This window comes from Mauremys reevesii, linkage group 6, assembly GCF_016161935.1.
Source record: "Mauremys reevesii isolate NIE-2019 linkage group 6, ASM1616193v1, whole genome shotgun sequence".
Lineage (NCBI taxonomy): Eukaryota > Metazoa > Chordata > Testudines > Geoemydidae > Mauremys > Mauremys reevesii.
In genome coordinates, this window is record NC_052628.1 from 28647988 (window position 1) to 28669365 (window position 21378).

The window sequence follows — 21378 nt, forward strand, 5'->3', positions numbered from 1 at the left end:
TAATCATGTTAATCACATTCAAGAATACATAGATTGAAAGCTGCACACGTTGTAAAGCATGGGCTAAAACCTAGTTAGATTAATGTTTTCTTGTAGAAGAATGCAAAATATTTAGCAGAAGCTTCTGCTTGTAAATAGACAAGTGTCCTTAAAGCACCTGGCTTCCAAAGCAGTGCTTGCGTATTAATGATGATGTCACATATTAAAAATGTTTATTCCAGAAAAGAACCCCAAATACCGCCACACACATTGGGAAAAAAATAACTAGCTTTTTTCATGATTGTGATACACATTTAAAAAAAAAATCTACCCATCTGTAGTTGAGTTTCCTAACTTAAAAATATGTAATATCAGAAAACTCCTGTATGATAAAAAGGGTGAGGCAATCTTAGTGTATACTAAAATAAGTGAGCAATTTATTTTTAACTCAAGGTTTTCATTTCTTCCAAGAGAAATTTAGCATTTTAATGGGACAGTTCCCAGTTAGTAAAATTTTATTTCCATGTGATACTTTTCATAACAATTTTATTGCAGCCAAAACATTGTTCATTTAACTGTACATAAAATAAACTATGATATATACACAACATTTTAAGTTACAGGGCATAAGTTTACAATTTTTGGCAGATTCAGTTTAACAAAATGGAAATTGCATAACTTTAATACTCAGAGAAACTCAACATCCTTAATTTGGTATACGTGTGACAAGTTCTCTTGGTTTTCCCTGTTTACTAATCATACCTAAACTGCTTTATTAAGTTAATATTGTGTATAACATCTCACTGTTTTCTCTTACGTTCCGATTCTAAGCAGAATTTTTCATATGCCTCTTCAATTTCTGGATCCATCTCATCATCGATGTCATCAAAATACCTGCAAAAAAAATTAAAAAACAAAACAAAAAACCAACCATACTGTTAGGCTATATTTGTACAGTTTTCTTTTAAGAAAAACAAGTATACAGAGAAACAGAACACAGATTAAATTGCAAGGTATTCTTTGGAGAAAAACATCTTTTCATAAATAATCGTCAATATACCACAACTCTAATTAAGGGTAAAAAAGTCAAGGTCACCAGACAATACACTGCCATGTTGGGACAATGTTTGGTAACAAAGTGGAGAGTGACACTTACTGTATAACCAAAACTATTTCCTGCAGTATCTAGGATATCCTTGGAGATTTGACATGTCTGTTCAGTTTATGAGATTCAGTGGTGACACATCATAAAGTCGTATGGTTACAGGCTCTGGCATAAAGCCTCTTAAAGAAAAAAAAAGCCTGCATTCTCCAATGGCCTCTGCATTGGACCAAATACTATGATTACAACTTTATATTTGTCATTTCAGGACCTTTGAGTATTTAAAGAGTGCAACTCCAACACTAGTATTTATTTTACAAGTAACCACTCAATAAGCCATTTTTATTTGTTTTATAGCTCTTATAAATGAGCTTGACAAAAACTTTTGAACTATAGAATGATTATTAATATATTCATGACCCAAAACAACTTTCCTGCACGAATTCAGTAATGCATACTTGTTGATCTATAGGCATAACTAACAAAATGACAGATAATTCTGTCAACTTCCCAGCTCAAATACTGTATCCAACTTTTATTCATATATCACGACAAATTAATTTGTCCCATTAGGAGTCTAGAAAGTGGATTATTAGGTCCTGTCTACTCAGATTCCACAGCTTCAAAATTTGCTACTTAAACCAACTACTAATGCAAAATTGCTCAGTATAATTTAAGACCCTGGTCCTGCAATGCAAACCATGCTGGTGGAGCTATGCACCCATTAAGGGTATGTCTACACAGCAAAGAAAAACCTATGCCTGGTTGCTGCCAGCCGACACGGGCTCAGGCCACAGGGCTGTTTCATTGCTATGCAGACTTCTGGGCTCGGGGTGGAGACCAAGCTCTAGGATTCTCCCACCCTTCAGGTCCTAGAGACCAAGCTCCAGCCTGAGCCCGGAAGCCTATACAGAAATGAACAGCCCGCAGCCCGGGCCCCATGAGCCTGAATCGGGTGGCACAGGCCAGGCATAGGTTTTTCTTTGCTGTGTAAACATACCCTTAGAGCCACACTGAGGTCAGTGGGCCTCAGTGAAGGCACTAGCAATTTGCCATTGCAGTTCTCAACGCAGAATCAGGGTTTAAGCCATGGGTCGGCAACCTCTGGCACGCAGCTCGCCAGGGTACGCACCCTGGCGGGCCAGGCCAGTTTGTTTACCTGCCGCGTCAGCAGGTTCGGCTGACCACGGCTCCCACTGGCCGCGGTTCGCCGTCCCAGGCCAATGGGGGCGGCGGGAAGCCACGGCCAGCACATCCCTCACCCGTTGCCGCTTCCCACCCCCATTGGCCTGGGACAGCGAACCACGGCCAGTGGGAGCCACGATTGGCCGAAACTGTCGACTTGGCAGGTAAACAAACTGGCCCGGCCTGCCAGGGTGCTTACCCTGGCGAGCCGCATGCCAGAGGTTGCCGATCCCTGGTTTAAGCTTTCACTTCTAGCCTTTTGGGTTGTGAAAAATCCTTCCAAATGCAAACTGAATTGAAAGGAATGCAATGTTGTCTCCCCAAGCCTGCAGAGTCTGCAACAATGTATTTGAGACATGTGAAAATCATTGAAATCAGTGGGTGAAGCCCTGAAACCTGATGACAGAGTCAAGACTTAATTATTTCACTGCTTCTCATTGTAATAAAAACTTCCATCAAGTGTCCATGTCTATTGGTTTCATTCAGTAGTGGTTACTGCTGTGAGGGCAGTGGAGTGGCTGGTTGCTGTTAAGTACTGGGATGTATCCCTTTTTTCTAGAAAGGAAGCACGGAGACTAACAACCAAACTCTACTCCCACACATCCCTGTGTTCCCAAAAGCCTCAACTGTTATCTCATGAGTGGAAAAAGCCTCCAGCAACAGTGTAGTTATGCATTGTCATTAACATTTGTAGAAAACTGAAAATGTAGTGATACCGTAAAATTCAGGGTTAAAATAAATTCAAGGGATATTGCACTGATTATTCCTTTTCAGGTTAAATTCAATAAAAAGCTTCTATTTTTAAAATTTACCTGAAGTTTACCACAGAATTTAGTGTCCAAGTGTTACAGAAACCAAAGCCAGCTGTGCTACAGAACTGCAGCCCAACTTGTAGTAGAGTACAAGAGGAGTTTGACCATTATCTATTGACATTGTCTTTCTCAAATACCCACAATTTCCCCAAACAAATACTAATCAAACAACCTTATTCAGAAAAAAAATGTATAGAAGTTTGTCCATCTCAAACTGGTCTCCAATTTGCTGACATATGAAAGATTGCAACCTTAATTCAGTTGCCTTGTTTGTCTCCATTATGATAGTCTAATAATTACATGATCACATACTCTTTTTTCCACATGACCCTTGTCTCATTCAGTGTACAGGCTAGATTGTGCTCTGGGACTGAATCAAGGTTGTCTACTGATTGGGGCTACTGCAGCGGTTCTCAGAGGAAAAAATAATATGGGGTGATCTAATTAAAGACTATCATAATGCAGACATAGGAGGAGACCAAATTAAGGTTGCACAGGCAACTTTAATTCTGGCATTTCCTAACTTTTGAGTGGTTGACTTTGGAACATTAATGTTCTGTAGTTTTTAGTGTTTAATTAATCATATGTAGTTTGCACAATGCAGCCAAGGTAACACTGCTGTGGAAATAAATACTGATTTCCCAACTTAGATGTTTAGAACTCCCCATTGTTAGTTTATTACCATAACCCTCAATACGATGCTTTGTATTGTGTGTAGGGCTTGTGTTCTCAAAACTGCAATGCTCTATTTGGGCATAAAACTATACTCTTCCATTTTTTGTAAAATTAGTTCTTGAATGGCTCAAAGAATGCCAGACATCCATTCCACCTACCCCTCCTCACGTCATCCTTCTCTCTCCTCCTATTCATGCATGTCTTCTCCTATTTTATTACTGTTACCCCAACCCAAACATGTTATGTCTCTGTAGTATTGTCTGGTTTTGTATTGTCTGGTCTTGCAGCTTTGACAAATTGTCAAATTACATAAATCTTTTAGAGATCCCATGAAGCACATGATATTTGGAAACATACCCAAGCTGTAAGGCATGTACCTTTTTGAACTTTTCATTGTGCTGCCTTATGAAAAATCAATAAAAATTTAAACAAAAAAAACTGAAATGCAACATATAGATATTTTTGAGCAAAAGTATCAGACTAAAACAAAACATACGGATCTCCAGCCCCTGATAAGTCTGTTCCATTTTCTTCATAATCTGGAAAGAAATCCTCTCTGTCAAGCAACTCTTGGTATTTTTCTTGATAATCTACAAAAGAAAAAAAAATCATAAGTTTATACATAGTCTACTTTTAACATATGAATGTTTCTCAGAGATCTTGTAAAATCAGAAAATAATTTAAAATAGAGTAAGATTAGTCCAGCACCAGTAGCGTAGCTGGGGGGGAATGGAGGAGCAGCTGCTCCCCCACCGAGCACAAGTGGCGCTTTAATTTTACTCACCCGGGCGTGAAAATAAAAAAAAAAAAAAAAAAAAAAAAGGCGCCACCCGCTGCGGCGCTTTTACTGTTGGGGCGGCATTCCGGGTCTTCGGCGATGGGACCTTCACTTGCTTCGGGTGTCTTCGGCGGCACTGAAGCTTCATCGCCAAAATGCCGCCGAAGATCCGTGGAGCGAGTGAAGGTCATGCCACCGAAGACCCGGAACACCGCCCCATCAGTAAAAGCGTCACAGCGGGTGGTGCCTTTCTCCCCCACCCCCACTCCTGGGTGAGTAAAATTAAAGCGCCACTTGTGCTCGGTGACAATACCGAAGACCCAGAGCGCTGTCCTGTAAGTAAAAGCATCGCAGTGGGTGGCTCTTTTTTTTTTTTTTCCCCCTGCTCCCCCTCTTCCCTCCACCTGGCTATGCCACTGTCCAGCACCCAATGATGCAGTATGAACATGGCCTTTTTATTAGGCTCTATAAACAATGAGATATGTATAATGCAGGAAAGTGATCTTCCTTTCTAATTTCAATGTTACATGCAGTGTTGTCATTAATATCCTGGGACCTATACAGCTATAACAAGGTGGATGAGGTAGCATCTTTTACTGCACCAACTTCTGTTGGTGAGATGGACAAGCTTTCGAGCTTATACAGAGCTCTTCTTCAGGCCCGGGAAATATACTCAGAATGTCATAGCTAAATACAAGATGGAACAGATTGTTTAGCATAGCTGACACATATTTCAAGGGACCATTCAAGATGAAGTGGCCCATTAGCACCCCTCTAGTTATAGGGAGGAAAGGAAGGTGGGGGGGAAGCTAGTGTGTTATAGATTGTTGTAACAAGCCATAAATCCAGTCTCTCTGTACAGTCCATGATTTTTAAATGTCTAGAAAAGTTATGAATTTAAGCTCGTCTTTTGTATGTGTTCTGCAAGTTTCCTTTGATGATGAGGACTGAAAGAAGATCCCTTTGTGAAAAGTGTTCACGCACAGGTGATAGGGTGTTTTTGTCTTTTCATTTTCTTGTGTGAGTTCATTCAAGAGCATAATGACTGTCTGGTTTCACCCAAATAGTGGCTATTGGGGCATATAGTGCAGCAGACCACATGTGATAGGCATATGTGACTCATGGATCAAGAAAGGGGTGTTAATCATTGTAGCAGTAGTGATATGTCTGCAGGTTTTGCATCTGTTGTTCTGGCAGGGTCTGGTGCTGCTTTGAGTTGGTGTGTCCTGGTTTGTAGCACCAGACTCTAAAAACCATGGACTAAACAGACACTGTATTTATGGCTTATTACTACAATCTATAACCCACTAACACCCCCCCACCCCCAGCTTGGCTCATATCCCTTTCAGAGTCAAAGTCATGTCTGCCCAAGCCTAATGGGCTCTTTTGACCTAGTTCAGCTCTTTTCAGGGTAAAATTCTCCCAAATGATAACAGATCATGTCACAGGAGAGAAGAATAAGGAGTGCACATAAAATACAAGATGTCTTTCTTCCTTCTCCATTAGCTAGAAAACAGGAAAACAACAAAGCAGGAGGAGCCAGCTATCCCTCTTTACAGAGGGAGTGATGTAAGAAGAGCTTTGCTTTTTCTCTGGTCCCCATCTGTGGGCTCACTGGAAGGATTCAATCACTTGTTTGTGTTACCGTCTTCACACTATTTGCCATTGAATCTGCATTAATTTCCATTATTTAAAGATTGTTTATACTTTGTGCCTATTTGGACAGGGCCTCGTCAACTTAGTCATTTTCCTAAGAAAAATATAGCTATATTAAGCTGGAGACATACCTGGGTCTGCTGCAGTGAAAGGAACACCCTCAGAGGTGTAAAATGTTGGTTCATTCTAAAATTGAAATGACACAGTAAATTATACACATATTTAATATAAACAGGATAATCATTCTTTATCCTTTACTACTTCCAGAACATCTATCAAGGTTAACAAAATTTCTATGCATTTCTTTATGAATATACATCAACCTGAACATTTGAAGTTTGAGTATATTCATACCATAAAATAGTTGGGGTCATTTTCAGGTGTTGCTTCTCTATATGTTGAGGTTACGTGAACTCTACCCCAGTTACTTGAGCGTAGTTCTACTAGTTTCAGTAGCATCTGTTTTACATCTCTGCAAATAGACAAAAAGCACCAAGTACTTTGTATTAAAATGTAAAAAAAACCAAGATTCTTTACAATCCAACACCTCTGTAACACTGCATATGCTACTATTTAAGTCAAAGTCCCTTAAAATAATATAAAGAGCATGCTTCACACATATTTATAGCTAAAGGTAGGGGGAAGAGAAACAGTTGTTAAACCAGTAAGATATCAAAACCCTAGTAGTTACTAAACAAATCTACAGTAAAATGGTTTTAGGAAATCCACCTATTTTGCCACCACAATTGATTTTGAATGAACACATATGTGAGCTAGTTTCTTACCATGGATGTAGTAAAGTAATTCTGATTGTATAACGTAATCAATTACAGGAAACAAGTATGCAAGAGAATCACATTGAAATGTTAAATATAGCCCCCCAGGATATTACATCATCCACTTATGTATGACTACACAGTATACATAATATTAATACATTCAAATGATGTTTTACATCCTTACTCACTTCTTATGCGTTGCACAATACAATTACAAATGGCAAGTTCCTGCCCTATTTTAGCTAACACATCCACTTAGAACCAGTGCAATATGAAACAAATAACAAAAAACTATTACATTTATAAGTAACTATTTATAAAATTAGAGGCTGTAGTGTTCTTGGGGAATGAGAAAGTATGACATGTCCAAACTGTCTTCATTGACTACAATCTGCCTCAGAAAAATCCTCCATATCTTTTGGCCCAGAACAATCTCAAACCAAAATCTATTGACATAGTGCAGCCGAGAGGATCTGAGCACCAATCACTGCCAGGAGGCGCTGGAGATTGATTGGTCATGTGCTTCGAATGGAAACTGATTCCAGAGTAGCAATAAGATGGACGCAAGCGAAAACGAGGCCGCCTGAAAACAACATGGCGAAGAGCTGTGGAAGCCAACCTGGAAAACCTGGGGCACAGCTGGGGAACCATTGAAAGACTTGTCAGAAACAGACAGGAGTGGAGGAGCTTTGTCACTGCCCTAAACACAAGAGGCGTTATAGAAATATGATAAGAGAATACAAGAACAGTCATCATCATCATGTTCCCATTATACCTCTTATGAGTAACATGAAGTTTTCCCAGATGTCTACTGTATGACTGTCTAGGTTTGAGGAATCTTTCCCAAAACTTTAGTTGTTTAACTCAATCATCATCATTTTGGACTTATAGCTGAAAGTATCGCTTATAGTCCATTTTTTCCCTTACCTATTTTTGTGAAGGAAGATATTGTAGTTTAATCAATGGCAATGAAATGTGTGCAGTGACAGAAAAAAATTAAATGTCAGATTTCCAAGCTCACTTGTTCTATAAAAAAAATAAAATTATTGATAAGCATATAGTATGATAAAATCATGAAAAGTAACAACTCACAAATTATTTAAAGTTGAGTGTTAATAGTAAGCAAAATCCAAGATACTACAAAGGCTTTTGATTTGTGTAAAGTGGCTAACCGTCATAAAGTTGGTGCAACAGAACAAAAAAATCCAATTATGTTCAGGAGATCACAGTACTGGGTAATTGGAGGACATGGTTTTCTTTATAAAGTTACACCTTGAAGACAATAAATCCTTCAGATTTGTTTTGTTCCAGGATTTATTTTGGATAAATTCTCTTTCCCCATCAGGGTCTGGATGCAGGGAGATGATTTTATACTACTTTCTCTCAACTAGATCCACAGAAGGCACAAGCTCAGGGATTTGATTTTTCCCCTCAGAGTTAAACAGATAATTGAAAAGATGACATGCAATAGACAGTGCTTCCGTGTCCAGTAAAATATCAAACCTGCAGCAAGAGTGAATCAAGCAGAGTCTGTAACATTCTCTTTCATGTCAGCATTGCCATCTGTGATTTTATATCAAGATGACAATTTCACTAATTACGGTATTACCCCTCCCACTGAAAAGCCTGCATAAGAAAGCTAGGGGGGGGGAGGGGGGGATGAAAACTCAGCAACATTCACTTATCTGAATTTATCTTTGACTTTTTCCTCTGGTGAGAGAGGCTTTGGTTACCATGGCTTTTGGAGGCTGTAGGTCCTCCCATTCCCAATGATCTTGGGGATCCATAAAAATGAATCTCCTTCCATGCAAAGCCAGAAGCTCTCCGGTGTAATACCTGCCACAGATGCTACTGAGGAGCAACAAGGCTCCTGCAGGGACAACTACTGATCCACTGGCCTTCCTCCCTCTGACAGGAGACCTGCTGCAATTGTCTGGATCCCACTACGGCTGTGTAATAGCAGCCTTGGAAGGACTCAGAGGGATGGAATAAACTCCTGCCCAGATTTCTATGTAGAAGTCCAGAAGCTGAAAGTAGTAGAGTGACATTTACCTAGCCACTCCTCCATTGTTTCTCCAACCTCTAATCAGATCCATAAGAAACAGAGGATGTACTGTGGAGGCAGAATAATCATAGGGGATGATCAGTGACACTGAATAAAGTCAATAAACCCTCATATTAGTGAAGTCAATCTCCCTCACAATGTCTTTAATCAACATGTTCTATGCAAGATACTCTAGCAGGAACAGTTTTGCCACTTATAGTTATAGCATCCAACATGTCCTCTTAGAAAACTAATCTTAACTCTTCTGCACAGCACTTCATTTTGAAAGTATCAGAGGGGTAGCCGTGTTAGTCTGTATCTGTAAAAGCAGCAAAGAGTCTTGTGGCACCTTATAGACTAAAAGACGTTTTGGAGCATGAGCTTTCATGGGTGAATACCCACTTCGTCGGATGCATCCGACGAAGTGGGTATTCACCCATGAAAGCTCATGCTCCAAAACGTCTTTTAGTCTATAAGGTGCCACAAGACTCTTTGCTGCTTTTAAGGTTACTATAACTCTGAAAAGAATGCATTCTGCACATGGACATACTTACTTCTACTGTATTCAAATTCACACACTGCTCTGAAGAAGAAGTAGGAAAACCCCATACATGAGTAAGGGAAAGCAGTGAAGAATTAATGATCAACTAATTTTTCTTCCCACCTGCTGCAGTTTGCATCCAAGACAACATTTTCAATTCTCTGAACCATTTCATCCATATCAGTCTTTCCTTTTTCTTTCCATGCATCTTCCAAAACTGACCCGGTCAACTAAAAAAAAAAAAAAAAAAAAAAGAAAAAGAAAAAAGCATATTTTATTAATAAAAAAAGCATGTAAGTACACTACATAAAATCTTAAAAAGCAAAGTTATTACAGTTCATGGAATTCTGTGACAAGTGTAGACGCATTCTTTGACTACCTTAAAGGAAAAGCTAACCTTGATTTGCTAGATGTCTTTAATTTCATAACATTACAGACCGTATAAGCTGATGAATTCTCATTAAGTTGAGTTGACAGTTCATAAACAGCTGACCTTTCGTTTCTGGAAGCTTCCACTCTTTAATGCTACTTAGAAGTTGAATGAACAGCCCTATTGCCATTTATGTTATCTTCAGGACTTTACACTAACCACAATTTGAAAACAACTCTTCAATAACCTCACAAGGCTTTAAAGCATTCACATAAGGTTCACTCTTTAAATGTGTGCACACAACCTGAAGGTATTTTTCAAGTAACAAGGACTTTTCTATTTTAATGATAATTATTTCCCTTCAAAAGAGGGATATATCACTGGGTTTGCCCAAAAACCCACATATCACTGGGAAATAGGGAGCTCTTCCTAAAGTACTTAGTGTAGGCATTACCTCATAGGTCTTGCAATTAGGCCAAAATACCACGAGAAAGATAAACTTCAATGTTATCTCAAAATTAAATTCTGCAATAAATGTAATATTTATTTAGATTTATGACAAAAAGCTAAGCAGATTGGTACTAAATTCCCAAATTCCACATTTTAAAAAAAAAAGTTTTTTTACGATATCTGAAATTAAAGAAGAGAAAAATAACAGTTTGTTTGCAAGTTTAGAACTTCCATGAATCACAAAAGACCAATATGGCTACAGGTATGAGAGAAGAAAGCAGCATGATTAGCCCTTACCTGAAATTTTGACTTTTGACTCATTTGAAATTCTGTCCCTGAAAGATTTCAACCCTTATTACTAAAATGTAATATCTATTTTTTTCTAATGAACTTCTGATTGATGCATTTTATGGCAATTGCTAATGTTGGTCTATCATGTATAAAGCTAGACTCAATAAACAGACTTCAATTCCAACCAGATTGATCTGGCCCTTCTTCACTCTGAGGAATCTAAATTGAGTACAATGCACCTCACTGTTGACAGCATTAAAAAAAAAATAAAAAAAATCAAGGCCATCTTGACTGCTCTCTGCAGGGATTAACAAGATCTTGGCACTCTCAGAAGAGCCAGGATTTGCCTGTGATCCTTGTCAAAATTTTCCCTGCCTCCAATATTACTAGCTGGTTGCTGACCTCCAGCCTGAGAGTTGCTATATTTCAGTGGTGCTATATATAGTTAAATTGTTTTGGGATCCTTTGTATATAGTAACTATAATCTCAAAGTAAACTATTTTTAAAGTTACATTGCTATATTTTCTGTAGTTAGAAAATGCCACTTAATTGTTGCCAAGTTAAATCCCATATAATACCCAATTAACAAAAGATAGCAACACTTCTTTTAATATAGAATGATTCTGCTGGTACCACCGTTTTAGATGAATGATTTTGAAATGCATGTTTGTCCTGATGACTTCAAAAACAAAAAAGATATCAAATCTACTGTATTTTATTAAGCCAACAACAATCAAATATTTGATTAGTAGTTCTAACTTGTAACTGAGGGCAGATATCCATGGTCACTGGAAGCCAGAGTGTTATTTGTATTGGCCTTTTCCATTAAGGTAATCATATATTTCTACACAGACTTCATGAACTACTCAGGATCTTTCATCAGGTGTATTAAATATTCAACCACAAATCTATGTAAAACAGATTAAATGCTGTTTGAAAAACAATGAATAAAAAAAGTGTGAAATGCGAAAAAAAGCTACAGGAGTCTTTATGCCTATACCTCCTAACTTACCTCTTTTTGAAAATAAGCTGAACTCCCCCAAATCTTAATGCTGCAGACATAAAACAAACCTTCATAAAGAGCTCCACATTTTTAATTTATATTAGTTCTAGTGTAGATATTTTCAGAAAGTCCAAGCTTGGACATTTAAATGAAGATATAAAAGCCTAGATTTAGTACCTAAAGAAATGACTTTTCAGAGCGCTGAGCATCTGCAGCACCCAATCAACTCATAAATAAATCATAGGGAGCCCAGCACTTGTGAATATCAGGCTGCTTAATTAAATGCCTAAATATGGTTTCAGAAGCCTAATCTTACATATCCAAATTTGAATTTTATTTATTTGAAGTAGAGGTTGTTTTTGGCTTATTTCGAGCTGTAAAAACCCTAGATGATATCAAACAAGCAGTTCTCAGAACAACATTATGATCTCCTGTTCTCCAACACCAATTATACTTGTGAGGTTACAACCATTGCTGTAACTAGATATCATCCCAAGAGAAAAGTGAATTTTTCTTAAATTGCAATAGTTAAAGATGAACTACTTAGATTCTCAATGAATTGCAGAAGTTATGTGCAGACTCAAACAATGCAAATAAATTTTACATTTTAAAATAACCAACCAACCAAAACAAAAAAAACCCCAACTAATTGCTCCTTTACTTATCTGCCAAAACTTCCAACTGTCCTATGCAGCGTTGTTGTAGCCATGTCAGTCTCAGGATATTAGAGAGACAGGTGGGTGAGAATATATTTTATTGGGCCAACTTCTGTTGATTAGAGAGACAAGCTTTTGAGCTTACAAAGAGCTCTTCATGTTTGGGAAAATTATGCAAGGTCTACACTACACACTTACTTTGGTATAACTATGTTGCCCAGGGGTGTGAAAAATCCAGTGCTATCTTGGCAGGAGAGGGCTTCTCATGGAGGTGGTGTTATTAAGCCAATGGGAGAGCTCTCTGTCTGCTTAGAGTGTCTACACTGACGCTGCATCGACCTAACTACACTGACCTAAGCACTATGCCTCTCGTAAAGGTGGAGTTAAGTTGGTGTAGTGGGCAAGTTACATGGGAGGGAGCTATATTTCAGTATAAGCGCTTACAGAGTTAGGTCAAAATAAGCTGCCTTACATCCAATTAACTCTGTAATATAGATCAGTAGTCATAGATAAATACAAGATGGAACAGATTATTTAGCATAAGTAGTTAAGACATTTAAAAAAGGACCATTCAAGGCGAAGTGGCCTGCTAACACCCCTCCAGTCAGGGGCGGCTCCAGGCCCCAGCACGCCAAGCGCATGCTTGGGGCGGCATGCCGCGGGGGGCGCTCTGCCGGTCGCCGGGAGGGTGGCAGGCAGCTCTGGTGGACCTCCCGCAGACGTGCCTGCGGAGGGTCTGCTGATCCTGCGGCTTCGGTGGAGCATCCGCAGGCACGCCTGCGGGAGGTCCACCGGAGCCGCGGGACTGGCGACCGGCAGAGCGCCCCCCGCGGCGTGCCGCCGTGCATGGGGCGGCGAAATGGCTAGAGCTGCCCCTGCCTCCAGTCATAGGGTAGGAAAGAAAGCAGGAGAGAGAAGCAGCAACTGGGCAGGGGGAGAGTGTTAGCAGGCTATAGATTGTTGTAATAAGCCATAAATCCAGCGTTGCTATTTAGTCATGATTTTAGTGTATAGCAAAGTTTTGAATGTAAGCTCCTAGTCTCATCTTTTGAAAGTGTTATGGGTTGTAGGTCTCCTTTGAAGAGGATGACAGGTAGGAGCTTAAATTCATAACTTTGCTAGACACCAAAAATCATGGACTGAATAGAGATACTGGATTTATGGCTCATTACAACAATCGATAACCCATTACCAACCACCCAGCTGCTTTCTTCCTCCCCTCCTACTATTCCTCCCTAGGACTGAAGGGGGTATTAATGGGCCATTCTACCTTGAATATTCCCTTCAAATGTGTTAACTACTTATGCTAAACAATCTGTTTAATCTTGTATTTCACTGTGGGGCTAACTCTGAGACTTGGTCTACAGCAGTGGTTCTCAACCTTTTTGGGCTCAGGACCCATTTGTAAATGGGTATGTCCTGTCATGACGCACTAAGTCAGAGGTTGGCAAACTACGGTCCGCGGGCCACATCCAGCCTACGGGACCGTCCTACTCGGCCCCTGAACTTTTGGCCTGGGAGGCTAGCCCCAGCCCCTCCCTGCTGTTCCCCCTCCCCCGCAGCCTCAGCTCACTGTGCCACCAGTGCAATGCTCTGGGTGGCAGGGCTGCAAGCTCCTACCAGGCAGTGCAGTTGCAGAGCCATGGCCTGACCCAGTGCTCTGTGGTGCGCGGTGGAGTGGCTGACTCCAGCCGGGCAGCACGGCTGCCTGTCCTGGTGCTCTGGGCAGCGTGGCTGTGGTGCCACCAGCCAGCGGTGCTCCAGGCAGCACGCTAAGGGGGCAGGGAGCAGGGGGGTTGGATAGAGGGCAGAGGAGTTTGGGGGGGGTGTCAGGGGTAGGGGTGTGGCTAGGGGTCAGGGCAGTCAGAGGCCAGGGAGCAGGGGGATTGAATGGGGGCAGGATCCTGGAGGCAGTCAGGAAGGGGGCGGTGATCAGGAAAAGGGTTCTGGGGGTGGTCAGGGGACAGGGAGTGGGGGTGTGTGTGGATGAGGTAGGGGTCCTGTGGGGGCTGTCAGGGGACAGGGAACAGGGATGGGGCAGGAGTCCCAGGGGCACCATCAGGTGGCGAGAGGCAAGGGGGTTGAGATGGGGGCAGGGGCCGGCCCATGCCTGGCTGTTTGGGGAGGCACAGCCTCCCCTAACCAGCCCTCAATAAAAATTTCAGAAACGCAATGCGGCGGTAGAGGCCCTGGGGTGGTTTCAGTTGAATCCTGCCCTGCACTCACCCAACAGTGATTACTCCCGCAGCTCTTGTGCTGTGCGGCTGGCTGGGCTTGGCACTCTGCTCCAGGCATTGCAACTTCCGGGGTTGCAGCACCACTCAGATTTGGCCCTGCCTCCTTGACTGGACCAAATTTGTGTGAGTGGAGTTGTGACCAGGCTCATTGGGTTGCAGTGCCACTCACTCAAATTTGGCATATCCGGACTCCCGTCATCATGACAACTGGGCCAAACCTGAGGGGCTCTGGGACCCCAGAGGTTGCAGTGTCTGTAATAGGTAGACAAGCCCAGCCATCCCCTTGGGACAGGAGCTGCCATGCGACCTTTTGAAACATTCTGGAGGCCCAGTGTTGGGTCCCGACCCATGGGTTGAAAACCTGGTCTACACTATCAACTTATGTCAGTATAGCTACAGCGCTCAGAAAAAATCCACCCCCCTAAGCAACGAAGTTATACCAACCTAACCCCCACTGCAGACAGCACTATGCTGACAGGAGGGCTTCTCCCTTCGACATAGCTACTGCCTCTCGGGATATCCACATGGATGGGAGAAAGGAGTAAGCAATGTCTTCACTAAGTGGTGCAGCTGTGCTGCAGCAGCGCTGTTAATGTAAACAAGCCCTGAGTAAGTTTTCCAGACCCGAAGAAGAGGTCTGTGTGCAAAGGAGCAAATGCTTTTCAAATGTTTTGAAACACCAACATATTTGCATTTGTTATGGCTACACATAAAATTGTATTATAGATAATCTGCAGTTTACCAGCAGAAACTATAGCAACTGGCATATTGCATTCCTTGCAGTCAATGTTTTCTCTTTCGTTACCTCAGAGAGAACTATCAAAAAAATATAGCAATCACTTTAAGGAGCTCTTTTAACATGAAAATATGAAAGCAATAATAATGAACTAGCAATTTTCTTTAATATATCTTTGTGTCAATTGATTTCAACTTATATTTTCATATAAAAAAGGTAGTGTTGGTCAAGTACTTACTTTCATACAGCAGGGCAATCTGGTTATATTATGACAAAACCTGCAACATTTCATCAACATTTAAGTTTACAAAAAGTAGCAGTTTATTTAAAAGTATATTGTAAGAAAACACTGAATACTGAATTCTTCCTACCTTCAGTAACTTTACTGCACAAATCAAATTGTTGTCCACAGGATTAGAAAAAAGCGCGTTCAGTAATTCCCGAAGGCCAGTCTGCAGAATCTCTGCTCGCATTACTTGTCCTTTTGTTCCCTTAATCTACAAATGACCAAAAACCATGTCTGAACACTTAAAATAGATTCAAATTATTTCTAAAGTTTGCTATAAAGGTTTCCCCTCTTCAATTCTGTACAGGTCGATATGATAATACAGCAGTTGGACTTGACTGGTGGAGGAATATGAAAAAGTTTAATAAAAACTCAAAAAAAAAAAATCTAAAGTAGCTTTTCTATAAAATTTGACACACAGCATACTTACTGGATAGTATTGCATAATGGACTGTATTAGCACTTGTTTGGGAGAACCTACAGAAATGCTTGTGTGACTTCCCCATTCATGAGTGACAAACGTCATCCCAAGCTCTTGAGAATAAAAAGCTTTCTACCATACCATTATGTGCCCTGTCTCCCCTCTAGCTCACATTTGGAAAGTTCTCTTTGTAATTAGATGTTCTAGAAACTGTTTTTTTAAAATAAAGGTTAGATTCTGCAAGAGCTGATGGCTGTCACCTGGGAAAACTCTGACTGCCATCAGCAAATGGCTTGTTTGAGGTCTAGTTATAAACAAATTAATGTGCAATACATACATTTCTTTTGTGATTAGGTTCCCCAAAACAGCAAAGCACATACTTAACTTATTGGAACATTCAATTAAATTGAAACATGCACCAAAATTTAAAAGCCAGTGAAAGGCAATATATACTTTCTAAAAATCTCATCACATATTTACCTGTCAAACTCACCATGGTAAGATTTTATATATGGAAAATGAACTGGCATGCTTCAAGGCATAAGCCAAATTCTAACTGATAAGAGTTAGGAAGGAACTTCCCCTATCAGCTGGTTCTTGGATTTGAGTACAGTAATTTATATTGTGGTGGTTTCATCAGGCAAAATCTCATTTCAAAACAGAGAAAGGAGACACCTCATGCTGACTGGTCTGCCCTAGCTTAAGACAGACAGGCAGACAGACAGCATCCACATCAAATACTGACTTTAAGAAAGTTGCTCTTATTATAATTTATTAGAAGCATTTTTAGTGTTTAAATGGCTTGTTCTTGTGTTGTTTTCTGAGACTCTGATGATAATGAATCAGTTTTGAAGTTTCTAGATGGTTAAAGGTTCAATGACATAAAAGATTAATATAATTTGATGTTCTATTTTAATCTGTTTTTTTAAAAAAAGAAATTTTAAATGAACAACAAAAAAGGGCCATGATACAGAAATTTTTTCTTACCTCGAGGTTAAGATAAAGTTCAGCTAAGAACAGCACAAAAGCATGAAATTGTTTTCGAGTAGCCTCATCACCTTTTGCTGCTTGATCTCTGTTTTCATACTCCGTTCGACACCTACAAAAACATCTTCAGAATCAAACTACTGTTACTGCTAGAAATTCTAGTGTTCATAAGAGATAGCGTGTTAAACAGTTAAAATGCTAGGAACTACTAAACTGGATAGAAAATCTCTCAAGGACATTGAATACAGGACATCAATTAAAAAGGGACTGATTCATGAAGGAATGTATAAACCTCATACAGACAAAATGAATTTTTTTCTTTTATATTAACTAAACTTAATTGTATGATTTTAAAAAAGGCAAAGTGTTTTCTAGTCCTGAAAGAATGGAAGCAGACAGCAGAATGGAACAGAACACATTAATTTTTTTAAATTATATCACTGATATATCAGAGGGGTAGCCGTGTTTGTTGCTTTTTACAGATCCAGACTAAGAGTCCTGTGGCACCTTATAGACTAACAGACGTACTGGAGCATAAGCTTTTGTGGGTGAATATCCACTTTGTCAGACGCATGATGAAGTGGGTATTCACCCACGAAAGCTTATGCTCCAATACTTCTGTGGCACCTTATAGACTAACAGGACTCTTTATCACTGATATATATTATTTCCCTACATTGTCTCTGTACAAGTTAAATATTATTAAGTGGGTCCAAAAAAGATGCAACTTACATACAGTAAGGAGAAGTTGAGTAGGGATACTTTAAATCATAGTTTCTCATATCCTCCTGTTAGTGGCTTCGTGTTCAACACCACAGACTATTTTACACCACTTATAAACATGTATCATACATATAACCTTAGCCCATCAGTTATAAAATGATTGATATGTATAGTTTAATTGTAAATCAAAATGTGATGGCGGACTACAGTTGAATGGAAATACAGAACATAAAGATGAAAGGGAATAGGGGCAGTTTTGTATAGAACGCTAAGTACCCATACCAAACAATGTCTTTGGAAATGTGCATACCAGTACACAGCAACAGAGAATCTCATGGACCAATCCTTTTCATTATCAAGCATTGTCAGTGATAATTTGATGGAACAGAAAGAGACTTGGCTGTGAAGCTGAGGAATATGATTGATTTAGGATTATGTTTGGATAGAAGAACATGCAAGTTAAGGTTGGCATAAATATTAATGTTATTTCCTGGATTTTCAGTGTCAACATTGATAAGAAAACCACATGAGCAACCTTAACTAAGGGCTAGTCTACACTTACCTGCCGGGTCGACGCGGTGAGTTCGACTTCTCGGAGTTCGAACTATCGCATCTAATCTGGACGCGATAGTTCGAACTCCCCGTGCGCTCCGGTCGACTCCGGTACTCCACCACTGCAAACGGCGGTGGCGGAGTTGACCTTGGAGCCGCGGACTTCGATCCCGCAGCGTCTGGACGGGTGAGTAGTTCGAACTAGGGTACTTCGAGTTCAGCTACGCTATTCACGTAGCTGAACTTGCGTACCCTAGTTCGACCCCCGCCCTTAGTGTAGACCTGCCCTAAGTTTTCTAGATGGACTAACAAGGCAAATCTTCCTGAACACATTTGTGTTTCTAAGCACAGTTCTAGAAAGCTGAGCATGTTTGTGGTTTAATGGATTGATTTTGGGACTGGGAACCATAAACTTTTAATCTGAAATACTGAAGCGAATTTGCTATATTGGTCTTGGGCAAGTCTTATTCTCCCTGCTTCTTTCAAGCATAAGCTTCTATAGCTTTTCTTCCAAAGTGCTATCTGTGATGCTGGCAGATGAAGTGCCAGCTCATGCCAAGGCCCCTAAGCCTCACTGAACACAGACAAATGCATTGCTGGAAACCAATCTGGCTTACCTGTGTGTTACTATTGTTAAAATAGATATTAGAGTTTTAAGCATGTATTTAGTGTTTAGACTTTATGAAATGCTTGTATGATGCTACATGTATTAATCTTACTAATATTATCCACATTATCAGGTGATATTTAAGTGTTTGCTCTGTAACTATAAAAAGTTTGCTAATATTATAAACCCCACAGCCAGGAGAGAAGCATTACCAAGTGCGATATACTAGTTTATCGCAAGAGACATCATCTCCTCCTCCAACAAAAGAAGGCCCATAGACACCAGACAAACCATTATGGAACATCAGTGGACAAAATACTTTGTTGATTGCTTCCCTCACACCTACGAGGACAGCAGTGGACTGGACTAGATGACCTCTCGAGGTCCCTTTCAGTCCTACGATTTTATGATTCTAGGTGCACAAGCCCTCATCCCATCACAGATTGAATGCTGGGGGAAGGGAATAGAAATCCATGTTAAGGAGAAATCTCATCACTATGCTGCTTGGAATTGGGAGAGGACAACAGTTCTAGGCATAAGCCAGGGATCCCCAAGTCGCTTAGTTTGGTTAGCCCTAAAAGACATCTAGTGCTTGCATACATAGCAGCTACTATCACCTTGTTGGAATTTAAGACTGTAACTCGTATGTGTGTATGGTAATCTACTTTAATCTTGTAAATAACTCATTTCTTTTTCCTAATTAATAAATCTTTAGTTAGTTTATTACAGAATTGGCTACAAGCATTGTCTTTGGCGAGAGATCTAAGGCATAACTGACCTGTGGTAAGTGACCGGCCCTTTGGGATTTGGAGTAACCAGAATATCATTGTGCTTTTTGTTGGAAGGGACCATCTATTACAAAGGCAGGCTTGCCTGGGTGACAAGATAAACTGGAATGCCCCAGGGAACTCTCTGTTATAGTGCTTGTCAAGTTCACATTTGTTACTCGTTTGGTGAAATCTAATACAAAACATTATGGCTGCAGATTAATTGCAGCTAACCTATGCAATTAACAAAAAAATTAATCGTGATTAATTGCACTGTTAAACAATAGAATACCAACTGAAATTTTTCTACATTTTCAGATATATTGGTTTTAAATTACAACACAGAATACAAAGTGAACAGTACTCACTTTATTCTTATTACAAATATTTTCACTGTAAAATGATTAAATAGTATTCTTCAATTCACTTCATACAAGTACTCTAGTGCAATCTCTTTATCGTGAAAGTGTAACTTATAAATGTAGATTTTTTTTGATACATAACTGCACTCAAAAACAAAACTTTAGAGCCTACAAGTCTACTTAGTCCTATTTCTTGTTAAGCCAAATCGCTAGGACAAACAAGTTTGTTTATATTTAGGGGAGATACTGCTGCCTGCTTCTTATTTACAATGTCACCAAAAAGTGAGAAGAGGCATTTGCATGGCACTTTTGTAGCCGGAGTTGCAAGGTTTTTACGTGCCAGATATGCTAAACATTCGTATGCTCTTTCATGCTTTGGCCACCATTCCAGAGGACATGTTTCCATGCTGATGATCCTCATTAAAAATAATAAATATGTAAATTAAATTTGTGACTAAACTCCTTGGGGGAGAACTGTATGTTTCCTATTCTGTTTTACCTGCATTCTGCCATATATTTCATGTTATAGCAATCTCAGATGATGACCCAGCACATGTTTGTTTTAAGAACACTTTCACAGCAGATTTGACAAAATGCACAGAAGGTATGAATGTGAGATTTCTAAAAACAGCTACAGCATTCGAACCGAGGTTTAAGAATCTGAAGCGCTATCCAAAATCTGAGAGGGATGAGGTATGGAGCATGCTTTCAGACGTCTTTAAAAGAGCAACACTCCGATGAGGAAATACAGAATCCAAACCACCAAAAAAGAAAGTCAGCCTTCTGCTGGTGGCATCTGACTCAGATGATGAAAATGAACATGTGTCGGTCCGCTCTGGACAGTTATCAAGCAGAGCCCATCATCAGCATGGACGCATGTCCTCCGGAATAGTGGTTGAAACATGAAGGGACATATGAATCTTTAGCATATCTGGCACATAAATATCTTGCAACACTGACTACAACAGTGCTATGTGAACACCTGTTCTCAATTTCAGGTGAGATTGTAAACAAAAAGCAGGCAGCACTATGTCTTGCAAATTGTAAATAAACTTGTTTTTCTGAGCAATTGGCTGAACAATAAATAGGACTGAGTGGACTCGTAGGCTCTATTGTTTTGTTTTGACTGCAGTTATGTAATTTAAAAAAAATCTACATTTGTAAGTTACACTTTCACAATAAAGAGATTGCGCTACAGTACTTGTATGAGGTGAATTAAAAATACTATTTCTTTTAATGTTTTTACAGTGCAAATATTTGTAATAGAAATAATATAAAGTGAGCACTGTACATTTTATATTATGTTGTAATTTAAATCAATATATTTGAAAACATAGAACATCTAAAAATATTTAAATAAATGATATTCTATTATTGTT

The 21378-nt window shown here is 39.7% G+C and overlaps 1 protein-coding gene across 2 annotated transcripts in view; it reads right to left on the reverse strand.

Annotated features, from left to right (window-relative positions):
* Positions 1-508: 508 nt before the first annotated feature.
* PAIP1 (poly(A) binding protein interacting protein 1) overlaps positions 509-21378 on the reverse strand; it is a 35730-nt gene continuing 14860 nt past the window's right edge. For both annotated transcript variants that reach the window (XM_039545400.1, XM_039545401.1), the window contains exons 5-11: positions 16989-17100; positions 15666-15791; positions 9675-9781; positions 6542-6659; positions 6319-6373; positions 4250-4343; positions 509-873 (exon numbers count right to left, since the gene is read on the reverse strand). In XM_039545400.1, coding sequence (XP_039401334.1) covers positions 780-873; positions 4250-4343; positions 6319-6373; positions 6542-6659; positions 9675-9781; positions 15666-15791; positions 16989-17100 — 706 coding nt within the window. In that variant the 3' untranslated portion in view covers positions 509-779. The remainder of the gene's footprint in view (positions 874-4249; positions 4344-6318; positions 6374-6541; positions 6660-9674; positions 9782-15665; positions 15792-16988; positions 17101-21378) is intronic.